Raw genomic sequence first — 15934 nt, forward strand, 5'->3', positions numbered from 1 at the left:
CAAAGCACCCAGTGTACAATCTCCGGAACACAGTCGTTTAATCCACCGTAGGTCAGTTTAGTTTTGTTTTAAGAGTTTATACTTAAAAAAAGACGTAATTTTCAGTACAGTCTACGTAAAATGACTTCAACGTCAAAGGTGAGTGGTAGAGCAGGGTGAACACTGACCATCTTTTGGTTTTTGTGTTAAAAAAAACCCTAATGTGAAAAAAAATTTCCTCAGGCTGTGAACCTGAACGTCGCATCTCTGAGCTGCAGAAACGCACACAAACAGTCGCGTTTACTAAATGTCTTCTGTCTGTTTTGTCCTGCCTTACCCAGAAATTAATGAACTACTTCTGCCGTGTTGTTTCACATATTTGCTTTCTGTCAATGTTAAGGTTATTTTTAGTGCAATCAGGGGATGCCTTCAGGGTTGTTTTAAAGTGTTGGATAAAAGCATCTCGACACGTGTTGGTCTGGGTTGTGAGATGGTTTAGAACACGGGTGCCCAATCTTTTTTGAACAGAAATCTACTTTTAAAGTTGACGGTGTATGGAGATCTACCAAGCCATATCGAAATTACATAACGTAGCCGCAATTTATTGTGCACCAACATAATAACACAATTTCCTGGCACAAAGATAAAGTTTTAACAATAATGCATTATTGAAGTCAAGGGTGCAATTTAGAACTAGAAATTGGGGGGAACAGGGCCGAATCCCATAGGCCAGGGGTCTGGGGGCCGCTCTAGGCCCCCAGAAGCCAACGGTTCCGAGATAAACTCAAATGCATTCTGAGCATCCAGAACAGTAATTTTAATGTTTTGAGACCATGGAGCGCCTTGGGGCAACTGTTTGTTGTGATTTGGCGCTATATAAGAAAAAAGTTGATTGATTGATTGATTGATAAAGTGGACACCATTTGACACAATTTGAAACTGTGGATATAAGTACTTTATTCTGATAATAGCCAGCACTGATTTTGTTAGCATCCTGGTGTAAATAAGGTATCACCACATGTGTAGAACTCAAAAAGAATGATAGGTTGAGTTTTCATTTAAAAAACAACTGCAATGTGGTAAAATGTATTCATAAATATGAAAGAACAGGCTCTTAATAATTATTAACTATCGCATACTGTATTTTTTTCTCAAGATTTGTTTTTGCATAAGTTTGAAAAAACAACAGATCATAAGTTTAGGATAAATTACTTATCATGAATTTAATTTTCGAAGTGGCACTAATGACAACGCTCATACTGAACATAATTTCGCTTGCATAGACTGATTTTGGACATGAAGCAATAATTGCAGATGGGCTTTCTGAGGTCCCAGATAGCTTTTCTGATTTCCTTTTCTAACTTTCAGAATTTAGTAAATTAGCATATGGTTCATTGATACTTATGTGTAGACACTAGACCCTAGAGGCAACTATTTTTGGTTTCAAATCTGGGCAAATGCAGTCCCAGGATATTCCGAATGTGACAAACAAGAAACAGTTGTTGTAAACAAGTCAATGCTGATAAAAATACAAACTTGCAGAAACAAAGATACTATTCTGACATGGTTTTGCACATAAGACTGGCATAGCATGTTTCAAGTACACATATATAAGCCAGAAAGTGGGGGGGGGGGGACATACCATATTCTGTCCCCCCTGGTTGAAAAGGTGGGGGGACATGTACCCCCTATCCCCCACCAAATTGCGCCCATGATTGAAGTAAATGTGCATTGTGTAAAGAATAAACACAAGTAGGCTTAGGACGGGCCTGTAACTCAAATTACACAACGCCTAATTGGAAAAGTTGTTCCGACGTCGCATACTGAGGAGGCAAGAAGTAGGAAAGACTAAATCCAAAAGCTGTGCATATTCAGTATGATTTGAACATTTCAGAAAGGATTTAATTTGGTGCAACAATTCAGAAAACTGTTCTAGAAATTTACCTCTGCTGAGCCACCTACCGTCTGCGTGTAGCAGTCCTACACCCGCACAAGAAATAATTTAAATTTATTTTCATTTATATAGCGCCAAATCACAAAAGAAGTTGCCTCAAGGCGATTCACACAAGTAAGGTCTAACCTTACCAACCCCAGAGCACGCACACAGGCGACAGTGGTAAGGAAAACTCCCTCTGAGGAAGAAACCTCAAGCAGACCAGACTCAAAAGGGTGACCCTCTGCTTGGACCATGCTACCAACACAAATTACAAACAACTCAAAAAAACAATATTGAGGAAATGTTGGATGTCCTGTGAAATGTTGCACAGGACAGGAGGCTTTCAGGAACACATACCACACCCATCTCTGGATGGAGCTGCTCCTCAAACACAGAGGGGAAAAAAAAAACTCGGGCATCAGAAAAGACAACAAATACAGTATAATTATAATGAATAATGAAAATAAATAAATAAATAAAACCCCAAACACTGTCATCTTTATCAAAAGCAGTAAATCACAGTATTAATAGTCACAGTTTATCTCTGTATTATATTTATAAACTGTTACAGGAACGGCTCACCTGTGTTGCTTTCATAAACGTTACACAAAACGAACGCACAAAAAATAAATGAATAAAAAATAAAATCCAAAACACTGTCATCTTTATCTGAAGCAGTAAATCGCAGAATTAATAGTCACAGATTAACTGAGCCAACAGCTCACAGTTTGCATTCACAAGCACAACAAATGCACAAAAAATAAATTAATAAAAATACTGACTTTAGAACTGTTTGCATATCGTTTTTGTCCACAGTGTAACGTATTTCGGCTCTTTAAGCTGTTATGTTTCTTCAAAAATGTTTTTTTTCCTCTGCATCCTGCACCATAGAAGAAGAAGAAGAAGAAGAGCCGTCTTCTTCTTTATGGCTAATGGCAGCTGGCATCCTTATTGGTGCAGTGCTGCCACCTTCTGCATCAATCTGTTATAGACTGTCCGTTACAGAACCAGGGTCATTCGGTCGGCCGCAATCGACTGGTTGGGCACATCAGGTTTAGAGCCTTCATTGTGACAACTAGACTCTAATATGTACACGGTTGCTTAGGAACAATTCTTTGTTGTGCTTTTTTTTTGTTAGTATGACCAAAGCAGATGGTCCACCCTACAGAGTCTGGTCTGCTTGAGGTTTCTTAATTTAATAAAAAAAAACAATGCTTAAGGTGGGTAAGGTGAGACTTTAAGCACCTTAGGGTGACTTATGTTGTGATTTTGCACTGTATGAATAAACTGAATTTAAGACTCCGGATAATAACATCAATTTGGCACTTTGAGATTTGTTTACAAATGTAAAGTGCAATATAAATAAAATGTATTATTATTATTATTATTATTATTTGGCCTGACATGATAACTGTTTTTGATGGATGACTTATTGTCCCAGAAATAATTTCTGGGATGACATTGCTTCCCTACTGGGGCCTTCCAGTGTGGAGCTTGTATGTTCTCCCCGCATTTGTGTGGGTTCTCTTGTGCTGTTTATTCTGTCAAAACTTATTTTCTGATTATTGTGATTATAACACCATTTTATGCAACTATGGTGCACGTACACCCTTTAAAAGAGAACTTTTAATTCTAAGGAGTATTTATATTAGAATGTGGGAAAAATATTAAAACATCCTAAATAAATACAAAATATGTTCTGGATCAAATTCTAAATGAAACATATTTTTGAGGACATCTACTCACCAAACTGCATCAGCATCCTCTGACATCCTTTTGAGTTATGAGAGTGCTTCAGAAATTTCTTGGCTTCACCGAGAAGCAGATGTACCTGGAGGCCCATGATGTGACCTTGTTCCACAAAAGGGATATCAACACTTGAACAGTGGTTGAACCGTACATCTTGTACCTGTGGTGAGTCCATAATTTTTTCCAGGGGTTGCAGTAACCCAACTGAATCCCCATTGATGGAGTGGTGCTCCCTCTAGTGTGGGGAAACTCATAGCATCCCTGGCTGTCCTGTCAAGGAAGTGCATTTCTCATCTAAATTATTTTTTGTCTGTGTTCACCACCTTTGACATGTAATAGAGCATGTCATGTGACAAAGGATTGTGTCGGTTTCCTGTGGTCTGGGATATTTCTTCTTAGTTTAAAAAAATTTTCAATCCACCACCAGCAGGAATTTGTGTTGTTTATTCTGTCAAACCTTATTTTCTACATCCGCCAGCAGACCCAGTGTTTTAAATCCAAGTTCATAACCGCCGAGCTGGCTCATCTGTTCAGCCAGTCGGACAGCGAGGAGGAGTTTGAAGGCTTCAGTGAAGCAGAGGAACAGGAGGACACGGGACGTTTTAACAAGCGAGTGAAGACCAAGGTGTGAAACATTTGGTGTTGGCTGCATTGTTGGATAAAAATGTGTAATATACAGTCAAAGCATTGGTCTGTCATAATCTTCCTGCTGCTTATGTCCAGATGGTGGAGACAGAGGACGACAGCGATATGGACAAAGACCTGTGCTCTAATGGGGAAGAAGCACCCCTACCAAAACGGAGTCTTCTTGTAGCACTGAGGTACCTGAATTTACAAATATGCACACAAATAGTTGCTGTATTTTTTTTTTTAAGATTAAGGATAATATTAATCATGTACATACAACTGCTACCACCACCACCAACAGTAACTACCATCATCTGTCTTTTATTTGCTCCCCCAGGAAGAAAAACAAAGTGTATTTATTATTTACTGTATTTTCCGGAGTACTTGGGAGCAGGTGTGGTGGCCAAGTGGTTACTGCACTTGGTTTCAGTGTGAAAGATTCTCTGCTCAAACCCCACCCCTGCCGGTCTCTCCATGTAATATGGAGTTACGTCAGGAAGGGCATCCGGTGTGAAACTTGTGCCAATTCAGCATGCAGTCTACATGGGATCTGCTGTGGCGACCTCGAGTGGGGGAAAAAGAAGGGAGCAGCTGAAAGAACGTACTTTAATTTTCAGAGTATTTACTAGGACCTTTGGGAGGTCCTGCGACTTATATTCCAGTGCAACTTATTAATAATATTAATTATGACTGTTTACAGAGTAGTGGCCAAGTGGTTTCTGCACTTGGTTTCAGTGCAGAAGGTTCCTGGTTCAGTCCCCACCCCTACCACATGTGGAGTTGTGTCAGGAAGGGCATCTGGCTTAAAACTTGTATCAGTTCAACATGCAGATCCACCTCAGATTTGCTGTGGCGACCCTGAGTGCAAATAAGACAGCAGCCAAAAGGGACTTACTTTTTCCCCCAGGAATCAAAGCACTGAACAAAATAAATTGTAATAATAAAAAAATAAATAAATGCCAGTAATAAAAAAAAGTACACTACAAGAATGCACGAAAAGAGCTGATAATACAGAAAAATTAGGATATATATATAGATATATATATATCTATATATATATATATCTCCTAATTTTTCTGTCCTGTCAGCTGGCACCTAGCTGCTGACTTAGAACTGGTGCGGACCAGGGGAATCAGACTGTTTAATTAAAACAAAGCACCCTACATATATATATATATATATATATATATATATATATATATATATATATATATATATATATATATATATATATACACATACATACATACATATACGAGGTCTGTTAGAAAAGTATCCGACCTTATTATTTTTTTAAAAAACCATATGGATTTGAATCACGTGTGATTGCGTCAGACAAGCTTGAACCCTCGTGCACATGCGTGAGTTTTTCCATGCCTGTCGGTTGCGTCATTCGCCTGTGAGCAGGCTTTGAGTGAGGTGTGGTCCACCCCTCTCATCTATTTTTTATTGCGAATAAATGTCTGAACGATTTGGATCTTTGCTGCATCAGTTTTTTTTCCAGAAACTGTGAGAGACCTCCAGGTGGACACCGTTCGAAAAATTAATATGGCTTACAGGGACGATTTTATGGGGATTAAACAGATTACGGGGTGTTACTGCCGCTTTAAGGACTGCCCACAACTGCTGAGAGCGCGGCGCGCTCCCAGCCCCCATCGACAGGCTGACACCCCGCTGGAACAGCCAGATCATTTCCAACGTGAAAGCTTTGTTGATCCGGGACCTCGTCTGACTTTCACAAAAAGGCAGAAGATGTGGACATCAGCACTTTTTCCGGCACATTCCACCGTTACAGGAGTTTTTTTCATGGAAAGAAAAGCGGAGGGACGCGCCACGACTCCGTTCATTACGCGGGACAAAACCACCTTGGTGTTGGTCTCTCAGGACAGCTTTCAGGTGGATTTCAGACGGATTCCGGTTGCTTTCCAGTCGTGTGAATATCCGATTGTGATTGTGCATGAGCTGGACATGCCAGAACATGTCCTGTGAGGCTTCATCACGGCGTTGCTTTGCGCCGAGCGGCTGCACCGCGACGCGCGGTGGAGCAGCTTCTCTTTCCATGACAAAAACTCCTGTAACAGTGAAATGTGCCGTTCATTTTTAAACTGGATGCTGTCTTGATCTGGTTTGTCGTCTGACTAGCACAGGAATTGTGAAAAGACGTGGACATCAGCACTTTTCCGGCACATTAAGACAGACGTGCGGAGGAGTTCCGCGTGTCGCGGTGCAGCCGCTCGGCGCAAAGCAACGCCGTGATGAAGCCTCACAGGACATGTTCTGGCATGTCCAGCTCATGCACAATCACAATCGGATAGTCACACGACTGGAAAGCAACCGTAATCCGTCTTAAATCCACCTGAAAGCTGTCCTGAGAGACCAACACCGAGGTGGTTTTGTCCCGCGTAATGAACGGAGCCGTGGCGCGTCCCTCCGCTTTTCTTTCCATGAAAAAAACTCCTGTAACGGTGGAATGTGCCGGAAAAAGTGCTGATGTCCACATCTTCTGCCTTTTTGTGAAAGTCAGACGAGGTCCCGGATCAACAAAGCTTTCACGTTGGAAATGATCTGGCTGTTCCAGCGGGGTGTCAGCCTGTCGATGGGGGCTGGGAGTGCGCCGCGCTCTCAGCAGTTGTGGGCAGTCCTTAAAGCGGCAGTAACACCCCGTAATCTGTTTAATCCCCATAAAATCGTCCCTGAAAGCCATATTAATTTTTCGAACGGTGTCCACCTGGAGGTCTCTCACAGTTTCTGGAAAAAAATTGATGCAGCAAAGCTCCAAATCATTCAGACATTTATTCGCAATAAAAAATAGATGAGAGGGGTGGACCACACCTTACTCAAAGCCTGCTCACAGGCGAATGACGCAACCGACAGGCATGGAAAAACTCACGCATGCGCACGAGGATTCAAGCTTGTCTGTCGCAATCACACGTGATTCAAATCCATATGGTTTTTAAAAAAAAAAATAAGGTCGGATACTTTTCTAACAGACCTCGTATATGTATGTATGTGTGTGTGTGTGTGTGTGTGTGTGTGTGTGTGTGTGTGTGTGTGTGTATATATATATATATATATATATATATATATATATATATATATATATATATATATATATATATATATATATATATATATATATATATATATATATATATATATATGGGTTTTTCCTCTTCAAGATGTGTTTTACATGTGCATCTCTCCCTTATAAAATGATACAATGCGTATCTAGATACATGGACTCTGATACAATTCAGGAACACTGTTTTTTTTTTTTTTTTAATTGAAGGATTTGGTTCATTGCAATCTAATGTAATCTTACACAGTTCTTTGTTTATCATAGACGTTCATTTTCCTTGTTAAATTAAAATAAACCAAAAGTGACATTGCTTACTTTACACCAGGGACCTTTTTCAGGATTTTACTACTGTGTTTCTGCATATTGGCACCAGCTCAGCTCGCTTCTTTTTTTTTTTTTTCTCCCCCACCACCGGAAGCAGCACCACATACAGAAGCAGAAGCCAGCTGTTGCTAGCACAGAATAATGTTCCCATTCCGAACTGGGTGGACAGTATTACCAATTTGTGAACGGAATGCAAACTTGAAACGGGTGCATTTATGCGTTATACCATCCACCGCTATCAGACATGTAGATTTTGTCAAAGTTAACATTCCTGTGACAAGTCTCCTGAGAGCATTGCATTGACCTTTGAACATTTATGAGAGTTTAAAGATGCAGAAGTAGCAGTTCAGCGAGTTTTTTTGTTTTGTTTTTTTTTGCCAGATGATGTGAAATGGCATTGAATTCTACACACAGGAAGCAAATGCTTTGAACATTATTGAGCAACCTAACATTCTGATTTGTTCCTCAGGTTTCCCATCAAAAGACTGTCGACACCCAAACAGGGACTTAAAGATGAAAATGTCAAAAAGCCTAAAAATGTCAGAACGACTGCTACACTTTCACAGCAAATAAAGCACAGGATGAACGAAGAAAAGAAAGACAAAGAGGATGTTTTGACTCAAAGTTTAAGGGACAGAGAGAAGAACATCCAGGAAAACAAGGCCATGGTAAAGACCTTAACACTGAACATCATCACGTTGAACACGGGGGGGATACAGCGAGCAGCATGTACGTTTGTCCATCCGTTTTCGCTTCTTAGCATGATATCTCAAGAACCAGTTCACCAGCTTCTTTCATATTTAGCGTCATGTCGTACTTGCGTGATCCCCCGACACCAGTCGATTACAGTGGCCTTGGGGTCAATTTCAAGGCCACAACGAGATATTCAAGATACTGTCATTGCCACCATTTTTAGAGTGATATCTCAAGAACCACTTGACCAATTTCATTCATATTTATAACATACAACATTTAACATAACTTGGGTGATCCCTGACACATATTACTGACTTGTGTGGACCGGGTAGATATGGCATCCCCTGATGACTCTTGTTTAGTTGTAACTCGGCTGTCTACAACTAGTTAGACAAATGTACTATGACTTCGAAGAACATTTTCTCTATGTAGAATCTGGACGCACCAGCTCCAGAGGCATGCTAAATGCTAAGTTTGGGTTTTACCATGATCCTGTCCAGTACAGTCCTTAATTATCCTCAAAGCTGTATTAATTGAAGTGGCATTTAGATGTATAAGAAGATGAATCTACACTCAGCTGCTCATGTATCAGGTGGTATTTGACCGTGGTGTTGTATATATATATATTTTTTTCCTTGTCTTTCAGCTGGCGAAGCTGTTTTCTGACCTGAGCACTGTGGCGGACCTGACTCTTCCTGCAAGCCCTCAAGTATGACAACATTCTGCTACATTTAACCACCATGTGCCTTTAAAAGGGCGTTAGTACAGTTTGTAGCTGAGAATATTTTGTTGGAATGGATGATTGTCCTTTCAGAAAATATATCACATCTGCCATAATTTTTTAAGGTTAAAGCTATGGATGTCACAGTATCAGTCCAGCAATTGCTGTTGTTATCTGACAATATCTCTCTCACACTGACCAGTGGGTGTGTCTGAGGTGGTAAGCAGAAGTCAAGGACATTTTTGTTTAGGAAACTCATTGATCTTTGCTTTAACATATTTTTGAAGAAGAGGAAGCTAATGCCAGAGAAAAAAAATCCACGGAAACCCAAGTTTGACCAGGATATCGGCTCAGAAAGGAGGAACCCGTCCCGTAAAGCCCGCCCTCCCGACAACTTTGCAGTGGAGGAAAGGAGTGATGACTTACCAACCTACAAAGGCCCGAGGACTGTAGACATCAGGAGACTGGTGGAGGTAAGTGATGGAAAATGTTGTGAAACATGCATACACTGTCACAAAGGTACAACTCAGATTTGTATGTAATACGTGTGCCAGGGTAATTCCATGTAATGGAGACAGCACAGATGTAGATGAATGACTGCATGGGTGAGTGGGTTCCATCCCAGCCAGCTTTTGTAAGCAGTAACTAAAAAAAATTAAAGGTATCAGAGGACTGATGCAAACCATGCATATGAAGAAATATGACTTCTGTTTATAACTTTTGTGATTTACTTGCGATTTTCAATGGAGGCTGCCCAAATTACGGCTGCTGCCACCATCCCTTTTCTATACCTGCTTACTCCAGTTAAGGGTCATGTGACTGCTGGAGCCTGTCCCAGCAGTCACAGCATCAGGTGGGGTACACTCTGCACATGGCGCCAGTTTGTCACAGGGCCACATACTATAGACAGACACTCACGCACACAGCTACTACTAGGGGAGCTACGACCACTACCTTTGCACCCCCCCGGACTAACCCAAACTAATTTTTTAGATACCTTAGATGACCCCAAAACACAATCAGTATGTTCCCAAAAATAAAAACTGGCCTCAAGCCAGTTAACCAAGATGGCTGCCAAAATCGGGTTTTCCACTAATACGCCTTTAAACAACATATAAACAACTTAAATATCACAGAGATTCAATGGGAAGACCATTGCAGGCCACAGCAAACTTATTTGTGCCTAAACTAAATTCATTCATGGGTTTCAGATTCAAAATGGCGTCCAAAATGGCCACCAATAGACCCTTAGTATTCTCAACAAGTTTGGTGAAAATGTATTCAGCTGTTGTTTTAGTTGTACACACACACACACACACACACACACACACACACACACACACACACACACACACACACACACACACACACACACACACACACACACACACACACACACACACACACACACACACACAGAGAGGACTGATTAATATAACCCGCTTCGCCAGTTTGCGGGGTAACAATGAATGCCATCTTTTTGTAACTCACTGATTTTAAAAGAGCAAATAATCGGTGACCTTTTGATGCCCTAGAAAAATTGAAAAAGCAACTTTATTTTCTATATTTAATATTTGATAGACCGGTTTTCCACCAACTGAACCCTGGCACCTGCTGGAGGGGTCAGGACTCTACATCAAATAAAGAATTTTACATTTATAATCTTGAGTCTGTGCACGCTGCACAAACACTCCACAGCACAGAGATGCTAAAAAATGTTTGGGATTTCAAATAAAATTTCAGTGTTTAATTTTTTTGGAAAATACCATTATTATGTCAGTAAAATAAAATAACAATAATGTATTCAAACTTGATCTCAAGCACAAGTTAAACTGCCAACTGTGATTGTGCAGGTGAGTGAGGAACACTTGAGAGATAAACAGAAAAAGAGGAACTACATTTCCAGGAAGGCCAAATATGTGGTGAAGTCGGTTGATGAAATCACCAAAGAAGACTTGAAGAACGTGGTGTACCGCAGCAAAGACAAGATCTGGGACAAGGAGTATGTGAGTGTTGATACTCAGCTCTCAGGATTATAGAAAGTGCTCCATGTTTTTTGGGATAGTATTGGTCACTTTGGTAGGCGGTGATGATGCTACGGAGTCTGATTTTGTTTTTCAGGGCAGCTCCTGTCACCAGTGCAGACAGAAAACTCTGGACACCAAAACGGTGTGCCGCAGTGGTTTCTGTGTGGGGGGCAAAGGTCAGTTCTGTGGGGTGTGCCTGAAGAATCGATATGGAGAGGATGTTGGCGTGGTCCTGCTCGACCCGGTCAGTGCTGCTAAGAATGACCGAAATAAACATTCACGTTTTAATTTTGTGTTAACCGCTTTGGATTTTGTAAACTTCATGTGAATGTTGCAGTAGTTCAGATTAGCTTCTTTACAGATGATGAAAAATGTGACACCTGTTAGCAGATATCGAGTAGTATGTATAAAATCCAATATGCTTTATCCAATAACGACTGTTACCTGATTATGAGAAATCGGATTAACACACTTGGATTTCTCCTCAATACTCTGATTTCCTCAGTACATGTACAATAGTAAATGGACTGCATTTATATAGAGCTTTTCCATCTGCATCAGACGCTCAAAGCGCTTTTACACATCAATGCTTCACGTTCACCCCGATGTCAGGCTGCTGCCATGCAAGCTGCTCACTACACACCAGGAGCAACTAGGGGATTAAGGACCTTGCCCAAGGGCCCTTAGTGATTTTCCAGTCAGGCTGGGATTTGAACCAAGGATCCTCTGGTCTGAAGCCCAACGCTTAAACACTAGACCACCTCTCCTGAGGTGATGGTCAACGCATCCTGAAAGTATTCACAGCACTTCACTTTTTCCACTTTTTTTTGTTATGTTTTATGTTATTCCAAAATGGATGAAATTAATTTTTCACCCTCAAAATTCTACACACAATACATAATAATAATGTGAAAAAGGTTTTTTTTTGTTTTGTTTTTTTTTTTAGATTTTTGCAAATTTATTAAAAAAAACAAACAAAAAACTAAGAAATCACATGTACGTAAGTATTCACAGCCTTTGCCATGAAGCTCAAAATTGAGCTCAGGTGCATCCTGTTTCCACTGATCATCCTTGAGATGTTTCTACAGCTTAATTGGAGTCCACCTGGGGTAAATTCAGTTGGACATGATTTGGAAAGGCACACACCTGTCTACATATAAGGTCCCACAGTTGACAGTCAGAGCACAAACCAAGCATGAAGTCAAAGGAATTGTGTGTAGACCTTTGAGACAGGATTGTCTCGAGGCACAAATCTGGGGAAGGGTACAGAAACATTTTTGCTGCTTTGAAGGTCCCAATGAGCACAGTGGCCTCCATCATCTGTAAATGGAAGAAGTTGGGATCCACCAGGACTCTTCCTAGAGCTGGCCGTTGGTCTAAACTGAGCGATTCTGGATGAAATCCTGCAATTATCTTTGGGTAGTTTTGTCCATTCCTCTTTGCTTTGCTTCTGTAACAGCAGGCACAGATGAGGGCTCATGAGTAATAGAGATGTTGTTAAACATGCTGGTTGGCACTAATATTCATGAGTTTGAACTTTGGTGTTTTCTGTAGTGCCCATGATACAGTGTAAGCCAGTGGTGTCCAAAGACATTCCAGAAAGGACACAGTGATTAACTTCACTCTGAGCAGATGGGAAGAGTTCATCACTGAAATCACCTGCTGGAGTTAGTGGCTGCAACAAAATTCTGCACCTTCTTGGCCGTTTGTGAAATGTCTTTGGACACCATTGGTGTAAGCATAGTTAGTTGGATTCTATTAAAAGGACAGTCTTACTTTTTGTTGGTAAACAGCTGGTTGATAACCCACAAAGTTTTTACCCCTTCCTCGTTCTCTCCAGATGTGGTCGTGTCCCATTTGTAGAGAAATGTGCAACTGCAGCCTGTGCCGTAAGAAGGAAGGCCGCTGTGCTACCGGCAACCTTGTAAGATTAGCCCGCTACAGAGGTCACGACAATGTCCATGAATACCTGGCGAGGTACGACAGTACACGCTAACATTCTGCACAGATCAGTATAAAACTGAACAGAATTTCAACTAAAACTGATGCTGCAGGAAAAAAAAAATCTAAATTGACCCCACTGACCTTGACTTTAATCCAAATGTTTGACTTCTGCCTGACCTTGCCAGGGCAGTTCTGGAATCCACCTAAATGTGTGTCATATTTGGTCCAAATCGGGTTAAATCTCAAATACACTAACCTCTGCCCAAGTTTGAGTAGAATAAGCAGTAGAACCGAGGCAATTCCAGAAGTCAGTCCATATGTGAGGAAAGGTTGCTGGACATTGGAGTGGGAAAAAAAAAAAATCATAATTTTGACCTTTCACTCAATGACCCTAACCTTTGCCAGAACAATTCAGGGGTCAGCCTACAGGCGCACAGCACATTTGTGGAAATTAGCTCAAGCACCTCGGAGGGGTAGTGGTGGTTCTGAGTGTCAGATGATGTATTTTTAGTTATTATTTCTTAATCTGTCTTGAATCCTGAAAGGTTGAACTGTTGTTTTTATCTGTATTTCAGCATTCAGAAGGAGCTTCTGTAGAGACCAGAGAGGAGAACCTTCTGGTACCCAGTGAAGGTTCCTGTGCTGAATAGTACTGTATTTTTTTCCTTCACCCCTCTATGCACACGTTCATGTTTAGATGAAACTTTTATCTGACAAAAAATAAACCAGAGCACATATGCTGTAAATTTTTATATATCCTGGTTTTAATACTGCATATGTTGAATCGTGTTTTTTCCTCTTCTTTCTCATGTCAGACGTGGATTTTGAGTTGTATATTTTTGTTTGAATATTTCCAGTTGCTATTGTGAGAACAAATGCAGATGGTTATTGTGTGTTCCAGTTGCTAAACAAGCCATTTATACAGAGTGCTTTTCTACTTTACAATTGTCTTTTCACTGTGTAAATTTTAATAAAGAGGATCTTATTGATGTCATATTTGTAGCACGTGCAGTGTTTCCGCTTCAGTCAGGCACGCTGTCTTTATGGGAGAATGTCAAACCTCACACGCAGGGTGGGTGTCTGCACACTTTTCACTGCTCGCTGAAGTGTTGCTACTGGAAAGAGGCCAGGACTTGCGTGCATGACTGGGTGGGTCGGTTCCAGGTCAGCTATTGGCTGCTGAGGAGGCCACTGATGCAGTCAGCTGATGTCATGACATCAACTGGAGGTCAGGGGTCACTGCACAGTCAGGATGCTGTTGAGGTAATGTTATGTGATCCTAGTGACAAATATATGCACTGTTTAAATAAAACAAGAAAAAAGAAGTGCTATATTTATTTAATATAGTTACAGTGCATCGGGAAAGTATTCACAGGGCTTCACTTTTTGCACATTTTATATTACAGCTTTACTCCAAAATTGAGTAAATTCCTTTTTCCCCTTAAATTTCCACTCACAACACCCTATAATGACAACATAATTTTTTTTTTTTTTTTTTTTTTTTAATTTTTGCAAATTTATTAAAAATAAAAAACTAAGAGGGCAGCACGGTGGTTTAGTGGTTAGCACTGTTGCCTCACAGCGAGGTCATGGGTTCAATTCCCGCCTGTGGCCTTTCTGGGTGGATCTTGCATGTCCTCCCCAAAGACATGCGGGTTAGGTGGACTGGAATCTTTAATCTTGTCTGTGGGTGTGAATGCGTTTGTCTGTTTGTGGCCCTGTGACAGACTGGCGTCCTGTACCCCGTCTCATGCTCTATGACTGCTGGGATAGGCTCCAGCCCCCCGCAACCCTTAATTGGTTGAAGATGTGTGTGTGTAAAAAAAAAAAAACCCTAAGAATTACGTGTGCATAAATATTCACACCCTATGCAGGGGTGGTGGCCAAGTGGTTAGTGCGCTTGGTTTCAGTACAAATCCCACCCCTGCCACATTTCTCCATGTGAAGTGGAGTTGCGTCAGGAAGGGCATCCGGCGTAAAACCTGTGCCAATTCAACATGCAGATCCACCTTGGATTTGCTGTGGCGACCCCGAGTGCAAACAAGGAAGCAGCCGAAAGGAGTTACTTTGCTCAGTACTTTGTTGATGCACCTTTGACAGCAATTACAGCTTCAAGTCTTCTTGAATATGATGCTGGTACATCTATCTTGGGGCAGTTTTGCTCATTCCTCCTTGCAGCACCTCTCAAGGTCCATCAGGTTGGATGAGGAGCGTCGGTGCACAGACATTTTCAGATGTCTCCAGAGATGTTCAATTGGATTCAGGTCTGAACTCTGCTTGAGCCACTCAAGGACATTCACAAAGTTGTCCTGAAGGCACTCCTTTGATATCCTGGCTGTGTGTTTAGGGTCATTGTCCTGCTGAAAGATGAGTCGTCGTCCCAGTCTGAGGTTCAGAGCACTCTGGAGCAGGTTTTCATCCAGGAGGTCTCTGTACATTGCTGCATTCATCTTTCCCTCAATCCTGACTAGGCTTTCAGTTCCTGCTGCTGAAGAACATCCCCACAGCATGATGCTGCCACCACCATGCTTCACTGTAGGGATGGTGCTCGGTTTCCTCCAAACATGATGCCTGGCATTCACGCCGAAGAGTTCAAGCTTTGTCTCATCAGACCAGAGAATTTTGTTTCTCATGGTCTGAGAGTCCTTCAGGTGCCTTTTGGCAAACTCCAGGCAGGCTACCATGTGCCCTTTACTAAGGCTTCTGTCTGGCCACTCTACCATACAGTCCTGATTTGTGGATTGCTGCAGAGATGGTTGTTCTTCTGGAAGGTTCTCCTCTCTCCACAGAGGAATGCTGGAGCTCTGACAGAGTGACCATTGGGGTCTTAATCACCTCCCTGACTAAGGCCC

At 41.4% G+C, this 15934-nt stretch overlaps 1 protein-coding gene across 3 annotated transcripts; it reads left to right on the forward strand.

Annotated features, from left to right (window-relative positions):
• Positions 1–27: 27 nt before the first annotated feature.
• On the forward strand, positions 28–14435 carry cdca7b (cell division cycle associated 7b). Of its 3 annotated transcripts, none has more exons than XM_034160751.1 (10): positions 28–138; positions 4146–4289; positions 4388–4485; positions 8164–8362; positions 9037–9099; positions 9399–9584; positions 10965–11117; positions 11233–11382; positions 12979–13115; positions 13658–14435. In XM_034160751.1, the coding sequence occupies exons 1-10, from the start codon at positions 121–123 to the stop codon at positions 13677–13679; spliced, it is 1170 nt and encodes a 389-aa protein (XP_034016642.1). In that variant the 5' UTR covers positions 28–120; the 3' UTR covers positions 13680–14435. The 3 variants fall into 3 exon arrangements, with proteins under 3 accessions (XP_034016642.1, XP_034016643.1, XP_034016641.1); XM_034160752.1 differs by having other exon boundaries at positions 49–138; positions 4143–4289; positions 9402–9584; XM_034160750.1 differs by having other exon boundaries at positions 52–138; positions 4143–4289.
• Positions 14436–15934: the final 1499 nt, after the last annotated feature.

This window comes from Thalassophryne amazonica, chromosome 20 (genome assembly GCF_902500255.1).
Source record: "Thalassophryne amazonica chromosome 20, fThaAma1.1, whole genome shotgun sequence".
NCBI classification, from domain to species: domain Eukaryota; kingdom Metazoa; phylum Chordata; class Actinopteri; order Batrachoidiformes; family Batrachoididae; genus Thalassophryne; species Thalassophryne amazonica.

Coding starts and splice junctions, on each gene's coding strand:
- cdca7b (XM_034160750.1), top strand. Junction 9,100..9,398: donor CTCTTCCTGCAAGCCCTCAA/GTATGACAACAT, acceptor ATATTTTTGAAG/AAGAGGAAGCTAATGCCAGA. Junction 13,116..13,657: donor GTCCATGAATACCTGGCGAG/GTACGACAGTAC, acceptor TCTGTATTTCAG/CATTCAGAAGGAGCTTCTGT.